Source organism: Euprymna scolopes, chromosome 38, assembly GCF_053919585.1.
Source record: "Euprymna scolopes isolate OS-2025 chromosome 38, ASM5391958v1, whole genome shotgun sequence".
Lineage (NCBI taxonomy): Eukaryota > Metazoa > Mollusca > Cephalopoda > Sepiida > Sepiolidae > Euprymna > Euprymna scolopes.
The window spans coordinates 78,603,261-78,618,909 of NC_136519.1; the positions used below are offsets into that span (position 1 = coordinate 78,603,261).

Genomic DNA, 15,649 nt, shown 5'->3' on the forward strand with positions numbered 1-15,649 from the left:
TGGGTCTAAACATTTGAAATTTTACATAAAGGGTATTCAGACATGCAGCAAGCTTTTTAATCAGTTTTTGAGCAAAAATTTAGCTACCGAGAGGTGAAAGTTGAAAGAGTTGACCATTGCAGATTCTACAAAACTCCTCCGCTAATTATGGGTCTAAACACTTGAAATTTCAGATGTAGGTTACCTGGACATGAGTAAAACTTTTTAAATACATATATACATATGCACATAAAGTTATGAACAGTACATAGGGCCCGAGCAAAGCTGAGCTGAACTGCTAGTAAATAAAAATATACAAATTACTCATCTCAAAAGAATTCCAATAACTAAATAATATATACCTGATGAAGAGGTAGAAAACTTCTCCTATTAAAAAAAAACAAGCCGCGTGTGTGTGGTCCCCCTCTGGTGCTGCATGTGAGATGACGCCATAAAAAATAGTGAAGAAATGATGAATGTGAGAAGTATGAAGGGCCAACGTTGCCTTCACATTTTGGCTGCAATTTCAGGAAAATCTAATGGATGGATCAAACGCTATGAGGCAAAAAGTGTCATTTTTTGCAATTTGGGGGCATTTTTTACCTCTTTTGAGCTCCTGGAAATGCCAAATCCCAGTGAAAATGGACAAACATTGCAATTTCATGCCTTAAGACATGTATATTTGAATTCAGCACTATGGAAAACTACAATATAGACATACATATCAAGTTTTTGAGTAATATGAAAAAAGAGCTCCAAAAAGGCATGTTTTTTTTTGCCCTAAAAATCCCAGAGGGATGCGAACCAGAATTTTGTCAGGGTCACCCATACTGAATTTATATTAAGAACAATGACCTCCACGTTTTGACCACGTTTCAGGAAAATCTAATGGATGGATCAAACGCTATGGGGCAAGAAGTGTCATTTTTCGCCGAATCCCAGTGTCAATGGATGACGGTGCTGTTTCATGCCTTAACACATGTATATTTGAGTTGACAACCGTGAAAAAACACTATATAGTCAGACATATCAAATTTTTGTTGAGAAATATGAAAAAGGGCCACAAAAAGGGGCGTTTTTAGCACTGAAAGTCCTCGGGGACACGAATCAGAATTTTGCCAGAGTTGCCCATACTTGATTTATATTAAAAATAATGGACTCCATATGTTGGCCAAGTTTCAGAAAAATCTAATGGATGGATCAAAAGTTATTGGGCACAACGTGTCATTTTGGGCCTTTTTGGGGCATTTTGGATTTCTCTTGAACCCCTGGGGATGCAAAAGGAATTTTTTGCAAAAAAATCTTTTTTTTACTGTGCACATCTATTTAATGAAATACAATTTGCAGCAAAATTTCAGGAACAACTAATTGCTGGGTATCTGGCAATCATCTGGACTAATGGATGCACAGAAGCACAGATGCACAGAAGCACAGAGGCACAGATGCGTGAAAGCATAGATGCGTGGACGCACGGACACAGGGACGCACGGACACCATTGAAAACATGGGTCCCTATCCGATAAATCAGTGGACCAAAAATGCATTATTTTCGGGTTCAAATTTTTCGAAATTTTCAAATTACACAATGCTTCTACAGTGAGGAACTATTTCTAATTCAAACATGTATTCCGGCGCCAGTGCTTGACTGAACATCTATTATGGTTCCACCCGGTAAAACAATGTCACACAAACAATAAATGAACTCGGCTTTTTTTTTTTTTTTAACAAAAAGCAGTTATTATCATTACTTTCCAAACAATGCCTGTTTTTTTTTATATTTTTATTTTTTAAAATTTTTTCAATTTTTTTAATTTTTTAATTTTTAATTTTTTAATTTTTAATTTTTTAATTTTTTGTATTTTTTGTATTTTTTTAATTTTTAATTTTTTAAATTTTTTTATTTTTTTATTTTTTTATTTTTTTATTTAAAAAATTTTTTAAATTTTTTTCTGTTCATTTCATTCACCATGAGATTAATAAAAACCTGCTGTCTCAACACCAGCTTAAAAGTCTCTCCCCACCACCACCACGGGGTCACACGTCCACCTAAACCTGTAGCGTTTTTCTTTTTTCTCGACCATATGCTGGCCGTAGACAGGCATTTCTCGCCTTCAACTTTACACATGCATCCTTTTCGACTCGCACTTTGCTGTCCTTTTTTTTTTAAATTGTATTAGATTAAATTCAAGAGGACAGCTCCACAAGAACTTGTTTAGTTTGTACTTGAAACGATTACTTTATAGTCAACTGGGAAAATCTATTCTTAGGTCCAGGAATTTTATTTGAGAAAGCAGCTCTCCTTTGGTTCAATCAAAAAATCGGCGGTGGAAAAGTTTCATGTATTGTCTGCGTCGTTCTCTTTCTGGTATGGGAGTAAATTAAAGCTTCTAAGGTATATCAACCTTGACCCCCTGAACTTTTTTTGCATAAACCAATCATAATGCCCATTGATGAGATTTACAGAAAAGAACATACAGTAGCCGAGCACCTTTCCAAATTTGCATATGACCTATTTCAGGACCCCAGCTACAGAGTTTGACAACCTTGACCCCCTGAACTTTTTTTTGCATAAACCAACCTTCACAGCAAAATCACAATTTTCAACATGCCGGCATAACCTTGGATAGATTACATACTAATATCAAAATGACCATTAAGGAGATTGTAGACTAAAATCAGATCACCACATAATCGTCGGCGCTCAAGGGAAAAAAAGATTAAGCTTTTTGAGTTTGTTTTCATATTACTGAGTTTCTATTCCAAGGTCTCTCTTTATGTCTTTTGGGTCATCATTGTGGTTGTTGAGGTGGTACCCACTCACTTACATATGTGGATAATATTACACATAAATAACAAGACTCGGTTAGTCTGAGTGTGTGTTAACCAGAAGCCACCGAAGGCCGAGCCAAGAGCAGATATGTTCTCCAGCCAAGACTCTTACCTGACAACCATTATGTAAATATACTGTGAATATACTTTTCCTAATATACTTCTTATTGATCTACCTTTGTTTGTTGAGTCTTCATTTGTATTGCCTTATACGTTATTTGGTTCAACCTGCAAACATAACAGTTGGCGACGAAGATGAACGTCAAACATAACAGTGGTCATCATCGTCTTCTCCCTCATTCTGCCTACTGCTTCTAATCGTCTTGTGGTGACCATCACTTTTAACCATTATCCTAGAGTGACCCTCACACCCCACCCTCGGGCCTTGTTAAGCGATGACCCATGAGTAAAAAAAAAAAAAAAAAAAGAAAGAAAGAAAATTTCTCTGCTTGTCTTGGATAGAAACACTTCAGAACTTACGATGGCAGAGTTTTTTTCCATGTAGAACTTTTTGGTCGTTTTCCAAAACAAATGGTGCAGGAAGTTATTCTTGAGACTGAGGAAGTGTAGGTCGAGCGACAAAATCGAAGCGGGTAGAATGGTCAACTGGTTGCCTTCCAGACTGAGTTCTTGCAGAAACCTGATAAAAACGAAATTAGATATGAATGGTGAAACTGGGTCACATCTTAAAAACATTACTGCTGTGAAACAAGTAATTGAAAAACATATTTGAGCTGAGATCGAAATAAAAAAACTAAAGACTGTGAGTCAAGTACGATAACCATCAGGCCATCATGCCACAATCCTTAAAAAGTGTTTTTAAACCTAGTTATTCTTCACACATGCACATTCGTGAAACAGCTGACAAACAGATAAAAATCCGATGACCCCCCTCCACGTATCAATTAAAAAGTTTTCCACGTGTCTGAATACCCTATATACCAAATTTCAAGTTTGTAGATAAAAAATTCGTTGAGTATATAGGTTAAGAAAAGTCCTTAGATACACATTATCACTTAGGTATTTAATTATTTTAATTATTATAGTAAAAAAATAATTATATATATATATATATATATATATATATATATTTAAAATGAAAATTACAATTGAATTTACCAAAATGATCCAAGATGGTAAAATTAAAGTAAATTATAAATATAAAAGAATTAATATTTATAAAATTAACTCAGCCAGATATAAAAGCTCGATAATACCAAATAGGAAATAGAGCTTATAATATGAGCAAACAGTTGATGAAATATGTTAAAAAACACTTTGAAATGAGTTAAAAACATATTTAATTTGAAAAGGAAACACTTAATAAGTGGATAGTCCTTAATCCGCGGAGTTTCGAAGAAATACTCTCCTTCTCATCAGAGGGTAGGAATTGGCAAAATGCAGGATCGGATTTTGCATGCAGAAGTATTTGATGAAACAACAAATAAGTCAAAGATCTTACTTGAAAACAAAATAAGTTAAGCAGAAGGAATATGGTAAAGAAAAAGGTGATTACACATTAATGGATAGTCTGGTGGAAGATAAAAATATCCAGTGACGGTAAAATCCAAAGGTAAAACTTCAATACATTTCAAATTAAATATGTTTTTAACTCATTTCAAAGTGTTTTTTAACATATTTCATATTTTTAACATATTTCATTAACTGTTTGCTCATATATATATATATATATATATATATATATATATATATATATATATATATATATATATATATATATATATATATGAAATCTGTGTGTACCTGTATCAGTGAAAAATGTTGATTATCTAGATATTTTTGAATATTTTTAACTTGGAATGATTAAAACTGGTAATTAGTAAAAACCTGAAGAGAGTGCTCAATACTATTGCAGAGCAAATATGCGTGTTATTTTTTATTACCGTTTTATCTGTTTGGTTACATATGTTTCGGATGTTGGACCATGTTTACGACCCAACAGCGTCAGACCTTACAGAAATGGTTGTTATATATTAACAACCATTTCTGTAAGGTCTGACGAGGCTGCTGGATCGTAAACATGGTCCAACATCCGAAACATATGTAACTAAACAGATAAAACGGTAATCAAAAAAAAAACATATATATATATATATATATATATATATATATATATATATATATATATATATATATAATTTATACAATCAGAAAAAACAACACCTTTTTTTTAGTAGTACACAATTTTTGTTTTTATTATTTTTTATGACATGTTATTATATATTTTTTCTTAGTCTGACGGCTGTTTCGTTGTTTTAATTATAACATACCGAATTTTCATTATTTACCGTTCTCTTCGGAGACAATAACGGTAAATAATGAAAATTCGGTATGTTATAATTAAAACAACCGTTTGTCCTTTTACCCTTCGAAACAGCTGTCAGACTAAGAAAAAATATACAATAACATGTCATAAAAAAATAATAAAAACAAAAATTGTGTACTACTAAAAAAAAGGTGTTGTTTTTTCTGATTGTATAAATTATATTGCTCTGAATTCTCATCGAGCTAAACCGAGGTTAATATTGGTACAATAATCAATATAATACCATTTAAAAGGTATTAAAATTGATTGTTAAAAAAATCCACGCATATATATATATATATATATATATATATATATATATATATATACACACACACATATATATGTATATATATAGATATATGAATAAAAAAATCAATACGAAAAATATATGAATGTTTATATCTTTTCTGTATTTATTTCCTGTGTGTTGACGTGTAGGAATACAAAAAGTCTTTTCGAAAAAACAAGAATGTTTCCTTCAAAAGCACATAATTTTCGACCGATCCTTCGATCTTCCTGAGTGTGAATGATAGAAAGAATGAGTGAACGGGCAAAGTTATCAGCGGGGGGAGGGGGGCGTGTATAGCCATTAAGGTAAATATCTATGAATATATATATATATTTTTTTTTTTTTTTAAGTGAGATACGAAAATAAGTAAATATATAAATCTTCAACAAAATACTTTGAAAGGATGCGGAATCGGTAAAATATTTTTGCTTGTTTTCTTTTCCTTATAAGGGAAATGTTTCTCATTGTTAAAGTGTTTTTTATTCAATAAGTCTGAAGAGAGGTTGTTCTTGTGAAAATTTTCGAACGACATAATGTTTGAATTTGTCCGAATATTCTTAAGACAATTGTAACTAACGATGAACTACACTATTTGTTGCTACCAACCCATTCTTTGAAGTCTTGGTTTTTATTAAAACATATATATATATATATATATATATAACTTGTTGTTTCATCAAATACTTCTGCATGCAAAATCCAATCCCACATTTTGCTAATTCCTACCCTCTGATGAGAAGGAGAGTATTTCTTCGAAACTCCGCGGATTAAGGACTATCCATTTATCTAGTGTTTCCTTTTCAGCTTAAATATGTTTTTAACTCATTTCAAAGTGTTTTTTAACATATTTTATTAACTGTTTGCTCATATATATATATATATATATATATATATATATATATATATATATATATATATATATTTCTCTGCCTCCCTCCCTCTCGTTTTCTATATATGTGTGTGTGTGTGTTTGTATATATATATATATATATATATATATATATGATGAGAATAATGGAAATAGTATTTCGACGAAATAGAGATAAAAAGGAACAAACCAACTTATGTGTTCATCAACGTTTCGTCTTTATTGCAAGACTTCCTCTGGATAAATGGAATTAAGAAAACGAAACACCAGTACAAATATTTGAAAATATATTTTTTATCTAATGAAATGTATAACCCTGGTCCATTTCAGAAATAAAAAAAGTCGTTGGAAATTCAATGGGAAAGAGAGTAAGATTTTTTTTTATAATGTCATATAGCCGTTAATATATTTAAAAAGATATGATGCAATTCATATACTTTTTGGAAGAAATATGCTCGTTATAATCCAAATATGGATGTCTAACGCCCATTGTATAATAACATTGGTTGAAATTAATTTTTCTTTTATTTTGCAACAGAGACACCACTTATCAAAGCCCGGAAGCCACTCGAGAATAAAGGTTCATGAGTGTACAGTAGTCAACGGGACAATATCGTAGTAATCGTTAGTGATAAAAATTTGGTAAATTGGATTGCTTAAGGGGATGTCTCATCAAGAATTTGTTTATGTTGAACTTGAAGACGACTACATTGTAGTCAGTTGGTAAGCAGAACGGAACAGGGTTCCACCGATGTGTAGTTCTAAGAAAGAAGGTTTGTTCATGGACACTACGTTTAGGTTTAGGCGCGGATAAAGAGTGGGGGAAATTATTGATAGTGATTTCAGCTAGACTAGTGTTTTTTGTGAAATGAGTGTATTTTTGTTATGTAATTTATTGACTGATTATATGTAGTAATTATTATAGGTGATGTTTTCTATAGTGTGAGAGAATTAACCTCTGTCTAAAATAAAATTATGTTCTTTTAACAGAAGTTTACTTATTAATGGCGGTACATTGTAGAAACCTCCACGTTGTTTAATTGTGCTTGAATTTGATTCAAGAAGTTTCTGCCATATTTTTTTTTTTACCTAAATGCGAGTTGGGAATAATTATCCCTTTTACCAATTTTGTACCCCAAATAAAAATACACTTTCGTATAAATAATTGAATTCATTCAAAAAATATTGCAAAACAAAAACAAATGAATAACATCTACATAAATCGCGATACAGCCAGCAGTCACGCGAGATAACCCAGGGGTAGAGGTTTAGGCTTCTTTCCATGTGGTCCTGATTTCGAATCTCGCTAGATTCAGCCACTCTAATGAGTCGTAGACGACGAAACACGTGTCACTGGATAATTATATTTTAAAAACAACATATATGCCACTCCCCATTTGAGGGTACCAAATTAGTAAAAGGAAAAATTATTCCAAACTTGCATTTAGGTAAAAATGAACTTTTGTATAAATAATTGAATTCATTCAAAAAGTATCGCAAAACAAAAAGAAGTGAAGCATGTATGGTCCCCCATGAGTGCACAGTGAACGAGACATATAAAAACATTTGCTCCCCACCCCCACCCATTTAGCCCCAAAGGTCACCAACTTTTCAGAAAGTTTTATAAAAATCCATCAATTTTTTTTTGATAAGCACAAAAATGTCAATTTTAGCTATTTTAATCCAAAAGGCACCCCTAGGGGGGGGGGGCAACCGGAGTTTTCCCGGAAAATCTGTTCTGTTACTTTTTTACTCATATCATGTTTAATGTTTGTGCAAAATTTCAAAAGAATTCCAAGTCGTAGTTATTGAGAAAAGTGTGGACAAATGAACGGACAAACGGACAAGGGTGAATTTACTGGTCCACCCTCCTTTTGTCGGGGGACCAACAAACAAATAACATATTCATAGCGATTAGTATTTAATGGAAAAATGAGCAAATTTAATCATATTCAACTGCCAATTTGCATAAATCACTCAGTCTAAGTGAAATTTTGTATATACCTTTGTTACGATAAGGCACAGCGAACGAAGCATTATGGTATCTGTCTTACGCATAGTCTTTTTTTAAAATCAATTTTCACCCCAAACAAGGCACAGTGCCATTTTGAAGTAGAGGGCTACTATCGGGGACATAAGTTGCAGGGGCATTATGAAGGGAGATGGGTAGCAAGATGTTTGTTCACATTACACTTGAACTTCTGCATGTCAGTACAGTTGAGAAAGCAGAATCCCGGAAGGAAGTTCCAAAGTCTAGCAGGTCTGAGAAAGAAACTATTGGAGTAAAAGGCTTTCTTACATCTAGGGATCTCTAATGTGAAGGGGTGGGACTTAGCTGCTTGTCGGGTTTGTCGGGGGTAGTCACGTCAAGGGGATGCAATTTGTCAGAGCATTCACCGTTAAAGTACTTGTAGAACAAGTAGAGGGATGCAACATTTCGTCGGTGGGACAGTAGCTGAAGCTTAGATGACAGTTCAGGATCTATCAGGTGTGCAACTCTCTTTTGTACCCTGTCAGGAAGTGAGAGACAAGCAGTAGATGCACCAGCCCAAATGTGAAAAAAAAAAATACACTTTCGTATAAATAATTGAATTCATTCAAAAAATATTGCAAAACAAAAACAAATGAATAACATCTACATAAATCGCGATACAGCCAGCAGTCACGCGAGATAACCCAGGGGTAGAGGTTTAGGCTTCTTTCCATGTGGTCCTGATTTCGAATCTCGCTAGATTCAGCCACTCTAATGAGTCGTAGACGACGAAACACGTGTCACTGGATAATTATATTTTAAAAACAACATATATGCCACTCCCCATTTGAGGGTACCAAATTAGTAAAAGGAAAAATTATTCCAAACTTGCATTTAGGTAAAAATGAACTTTTGTATAAATAATTGAATTCATTCAAAAAGTATCGCAAAACAAAAAGAAGTGAAGCATGTATGGTCCCCCATGAGTGCACAGTGAACGAGGCATATAAAAACATTTGCTCCCCACCCCCACCCATTTAGCCCCAAAGGTCACCAACTTTTCAGAAAATTTTATAAATATCCATCAATTTTTTTTTAATAAGCACAAAAATGTCAATTTTAGCTATTTTAATCCAAAAGGCACCCCTAGGGGGGGGGGCAACCGGAGTTTTCCCGGAAAATCTGTTCTGTTACTTTTTTACTCATATCATGTTTAATGTTTGTGCAAAATTTCAAAAGAATTCCAAGTCGTAGTTATTGAGAAAAGTGCGGACAAATGAACGGACAAACGGACAAGGGTGAATTTACTGGTCCACCCTCCTTTTGTCGGGGGACCAACAAACAAATAACATATTCATAGCGATTAGTATTTAATGGAAAAATGAGCAAATTTAATCATATTCAATTACCAATTTGCATAAAGCACTCAGTCTAAGTGAAATTTTGTATATACCTTTGTTACGATAAGGCACAGCGAACGAAGCATTATGGTATCTGTCTTACGCATAGTCTTTTTTTTAAATCAATTTTCACCCCAAACAAGGCACAGTGCCATTTTGAAGTAGAGGGCTACTATCGGGGACATAAGTTGCAGGGTCATTATGAAGGGAGATGGGTAGCAAGATGTTTGTTCACATTACACTTGAACTTCTGCATGTCAGTACAGTTGAGAAAGCAGAATCCCGGAAGGAAGTTCCAAAGTCTAGCAGGTCTGAGAAAGAAACTATTGGAGTAAAAGGCTTTCTTACATCTAGGGATCTCTAATGTGAAGGGGTGGGACTTAGCTGCTTGTCGGGTTTGTCGGGGGTAGTCACGTCAAGGGGATGCAATTTGTCAGAGCATTCACCGTTAAAGTACTTGTAGAACAAGTAGAGGGATGCAACATTTCGTCGGTGGGACAGTAGCTGAAGCTTAGATGACAGTTCAGGATCTATCAGGTGTGCAACTCTCTTTTGTACCCTGTCAGGAAGTGAGAGACAAGCAGTAGATGCACCAGCCCAAATGTGACAAGGGGATGCTGAATTCATGGAATCGAATTACAAAATTCCCATGCATTTTTTTACTGAATATATATTGTACCTGACTTTTTATTTCAAGAAGCAATGGACATGCTCTGAAAAATTAATTGCATGAAAACGAGTTTATAATAATTATAATATTGCATCTATAGTATATTTCTCTCAGTCTGTTTTTCTGTTTGTCTGTTTTCTATTGAAAACTACTGGATCGATCTTGGTATTTCAAGAAGCAATGGACATGCTATGAAAAGTTAATTGTCACAAAAAAAGCAAGTTTATCATGATTATAATATGGTATCTATAGTATATCTACTTGGGCGTCTTGGGTTCAATTCCATGTCTACAAAGGGGTTAATAGGAACTATATTTAAATGTAAAAATGAGCACAAATTTAATCTTATTCAACCATGAATTTGGCATAAAGTACTTGTTCCAAGTCAACGGGTTACATTGCCTGTTTTTAATGAGCTAAATAGACTAGTTTTATACTATTAGAAAAATATAGAGAAAGGGAGAGAGCAGGTGAGAGAGAGGGTGAGGGGGATCTAAGAAACATTATTCTATTTTAATTGCTTAATTAAATAGATATTGTTGCAATCGTTTTGAAATTATGCTTTTTTTTGTGTCTAAAGTAAATCCAATGTGTGCAGATGTTACTGTCTTTTTTCTGCTGGTAATTCGTCGAACCGATTCCAAAGACTCATTCTTCCGTCAACGGCAAATTGGCGCTGTTCGATTACGAGGCAAGAATTTCAAAATGGTTTTGTTTCCTTTTTGTTTCTTTGTTTGTTTGTTTTTCTCTCCTTTCTTCTTTTTCTTTTTTTGCTGTTGAAAGATGGCGGCATTTTTTAATTGATCTCTGATTGAAGGAATTGGTAATTGGTTTTGGTAAACGAGGTGGAATGAAAGAAAGAGGACGGAGGAGAAAAGGGGGTTGGTATGAAAGAGAAACTGAAAGTAAGGAAATTTAGAAGAAGGCAAGACTGAAAGAGAAGTTAAAGGGAAGAAAGAATAAAAGAGAGAGGATGAGAGTAAGAAAGAAGAAGGGGAGGGAAAGAAAGAAAAATAAACAAAGAAAAAGAAGACGAAAGAGAAAAATTGAGAAGAAAAAGAAGAAAGAGAGAAGAAAAAGAAAATAAAAGTGAAAATAAAAAAGAAAAAGAAAATGAAGTAAAACAAGACTGAAGAGGGAGAAGGAAAAACAGAAAAGAAAAAGAAAATGAAAAAATGAAGAAAGGAAAACAGAAAAAAAAAGAGAACAAAGAAGAAAATGAAAAAAAATAACAAGAAGTAAACGAAGAAACAGGGCGCGCATGCGTGCCCCCCTCTGGTGTTGCATGTAAAATGACGCCACAAAAAATAGTGAAGAAATGATGAATGTGAGAAGTATGAAGGGCCAACGTTGCCTTCACATTTTGGTCAAAATTTCAGGAAAATCTAATGGATGGATCAAACGCAAAAAGTGTCATGTTTTGCAATTTTTTTTTTTTTTTTTTGGCATTTTTGCCCTCTTTTGAGCTCCTGGAAATGCCGAATCCCAGTGAAAATAGACAAACGATACAGTTTTATGCCTTAAGACATGTATATTTGAATTCAGCACCATGGAAAACCATTATATAGACATACATATCAAGTTTTTGAGTAATATGAAAAAAAAAGCTCCACAAAGCCATGTCTTTTTAGCCCCAAAAGTCCCAGAGGGATACGAACTAGAATTTTATCAGGGTCACCCATATTGAATTTATATTAAGAACAATGGCCTCTACATTTTGGCCAAGTTTCAGAAAAATCTAATGGGTGGATCAAACCACGACCACCGAGATATAGAAGGCCTTTTAACTGAAAAATGCCTGCTGACAATGTAGGTAAGATTTGTCAAACTATCACTGTTTGGATACTATATGAGGGCATTTTTAAAAAGAGCATTAAAACATGTTAAAAAAGAAAATAAAAGGAACCCAATTCGGTTAATAATGAAACTGAAGTTTATTCAATATAAAATATAAATATTATGTAAAATTACGTAATTTTAAAGCAATATACAATTTAATAATAATAAAACTGAATTATGAATTTAGGGAACAAACAATTAAAGAAACATATTAAACCCTCTTTATCTGTACCTAAACCTAAACGTAGATTCCATGATCAAAGCTTCTTTCTTAGAACTGCACGCCTGTGGAATTGTCTTCCGTTTTCCTGCTTTCCAGCTGTCTATAATATGGTTGTCTCCAAGTCCAACGTGAACAAGTTTCTGATGAGCCGTTCCACTTAGGTTAACAAATTTACCGAACTTCCATTACTATCGATTACTATATTGTCCTTTTGACTACTCTACACTCTTTAACCCTTATCCTTGAGTGGCCTATTGGCCTTGATAAGTGGTGACGTCTATGTAAAAAAAAAACAAAAAAAACACAAACATTTCTTAGCCTTCGGAACAAGATCACAGTGTAGTATCTGTTTTCATGCTACACTTCACCTTTTATGTTCTCGGTCGGTGGAGGAGAAATCTTTCATGACTGAGATTATTTTTGTTCCTATCCAGAGTGCCCCTTATTGGGAAACTGGATTTCCCCCGCAAGATTATATGTTGAAATATTTAAATAACTATTATTTTAATACAGAAATGATATTTAAAGTTTTGGGGTTTTGTTCTTCTATGTTCATTTTTCCCCATGTTTTTCATCAAAATATGTAGTGTATTTTCATCAGTTACATGGTTAGGAATCATATACTCCGCTATAGTCTTCATTTTCATATCAGTGCAGAATAAATGAATATGGAAATGAAGTTCACATAACTACTAAAAGACAATCATACCATAATGTGAACATTGGTTAAAAACTAAGAAATTGTAGAAAACATCTACGATATTGTATTACAAAATAATATTAGAAACACACTCAATATATGTTATCCTATGTCACGGTAACATATAATGAGTTTCTAACAGTATTTTGTATAGTTTCTTAGTTTGAACTTCACGTATTCAACAGCGAGCACGCCGCCATTTGTCCTTTTCAAATATATCGATAAACACTGTATGATTTTCGAACCGAATAAAAATTTTACATTAAATAAAAACACTAAAAACTTATCCAGTTAGATAGAAAAAGTAATTTATCTTGCCTTTGATAACATTTAGTAATTGACTGTATCAAAGTTTACAGTTACCCAAAGGTGGTGAGTTCAATCCTGAACAAAGGCAGTGAAAAGTAACATTCAAAACAGAGAATCAGCAACTATGTCCCAGAGCCTAGCTGAAGTCCGAACATGGTACCCCCGTAATAATAATAAAGGGTTGGGTTCGAGATTCCTAACAAACGGTTCCCCAGTTCAATACAAAACACCTCATGAAGGCCGGAGGGCAAAACGGCCGAAACGTTGTGACGATTACAACCAAGATGAGGAAGTCAGTCCGACAATCTCAATCTTTGATAACATTTGTTATATATTTGTTTTTTTTTGACAACTTTTTCAAATCTATGTGTATAGTAAAACAACTCTCCCTTTTTTTTCATTAAATTGTTAGGTGACGCGAACCAAAATTTTGCCAGGGTCACCCATACTGAATTTGTATTAAGAACAATGGGCTCCATATTTTGACCAAGTTTTAGAAAAATTTAATGGATGGATCAAAAGTTATGGGGCAAAACGTGTAATTTTTGGCAATTTGGGGGCATTCTTGACCTCTTTTGAAAGCCCCTGGGGGGGAGCAACGGGAATTTTTGCAAAAAATTTTTTTTACTGTGCACATCTATTTAATGAAATACAATTTGTGGCAAAATTCCAGGAAAAACTAATGGGCGGTTATCTAACAATCGTCTGGACTAACGGACGCACGGACGTCACTGAAAACATAAGTCTCTCTCCGATAAATTTGGGGAACCAAAAAAAGGAAAAGAAAATGAAGTAAAACAAGAATGAAGAGGGAGACGGATAAACAAAAAAGAAAAGGAAAATGAAAAAAATGAAGAAAAGAGAAATAGAAGAAAAAAGGGAGAACATAGAAAAAAATGGACAAAAAAAACCGGACAAGAAGTAAACGCAGAAAAAGAAGAAAAAATATGAAGTGACAAAAAAGAAATAGACGAGAAGGCAAATAAATGAAGGAAATAAAAACAATGGAGAAAAAGAAAATGAAAAAGAGATTTTATTTATCTTAACATTTATTTCTTTCAACATATCAAAACTTTGCTACACTTTACAGACCTGTTTCGTTTACATAGAACAATCAATATTTTTATGTCAATATTGAATTTTTCTTTACGTATAATCATTAGAAAATGTTTTCTTTTCTTCTTAGAAAGAAATAAAATATGTTTAAAATGAAAGTCAATAGAATTCGCATCGTGTGCTTATTAAGGTTGCCATCCTTGTTATTTAGGGAAAGCTATAGATGTCCTTGTTTCCATATGGGTTTAAATTATAAAGCATTTCTATTTGGTTAATAAACAACTTACACACACACACACACACACACACACACACACACACACATATATATATATTCAGAATGTGTGAGAGAATATATAATCACTTTCCACAGCCAAACCAACGTCGCAACCCACAAGAGCCGAGAAAGCCAACAAACCGGGAGTTCAAGACTCGAGTTTCGCCCTCATTTTGGCTCATCAGTTAGACACATCCGAGCTCAGGATTTGAAACCCGAGCCTCTTGCATGCTAGGCGAGCACTGTACCAACTGAGCAAACACCACCACACACCCATGAATGCCTATTAACTTACACAGATCAAGCAATTTTATATATATATATATATATATATATATATATATATGGAACGTCTGTTTTATTCAAAATCGATAAACTAGAAATTTACAATCCCGTTTTCTGTGAAATTTTATAACAGTGAATCTTTATCATCTAACTGTGTTTTTAAATATTAAAAAGTAAATATTACCTTATTAAAAAAAAAACTTTTATTCGTCGAGGAAAATTTCTGATTTTATCCGAGCCGATTAGCGAATATACTTCCGGTTTACCATTTTGAAATGACGAAACATAACGATTCTTACTATAATACACTTTTATTTTAAAATCGTTAAAATAGTAACACAGAAATTATTATTAAATAAAATTATTTTCAGTAAATGCGGAACTATTTTTACCCATGCACCATGAGTTGATGACTTCTGATTTACAATATTTCAATATCTGTTTACAAACTTTTCTCCCCCCCGAAGGCCCGCCTCACGTTCATATATAACAAAAAAAATTTTTGTAGATTTCGGTGTGCTAAAAACGAAACTGTAAACCATTTCCGTCACAAAAAATACTTTACATGATATGAGAAATTTAGTTTTCCGAAAACTTGGTGATCACTTTTCCATGTAAATTTAA

General features: G+C 33.4%; 1 protein-coding gene across 3 annotated transcripts in view; it reads right to left on the reverse strand.

Annotated features, from left to right (window-relative positions):
- Positions 1-15,649, reverse strand: part of LOC145263207 (uncharacterized) — a 255,323-nt gene that overhangs the window by 14,838 nt on the left and 224,836 nt on the right. For all 3 annotated transcript variants that reach the window (XM_080120282.1, XM_080120283.1, XM_080120281.1), the window contains one exon: positions 3,289-3,448. In XM_080120282.1, coding sequence (XP_079976408.1) covers positions 3,289-3,448 — 160 coding nt within the window. The remainder of the gene's footprint in view (positions 1-3,288; positions 3,449-15,649) is intronic.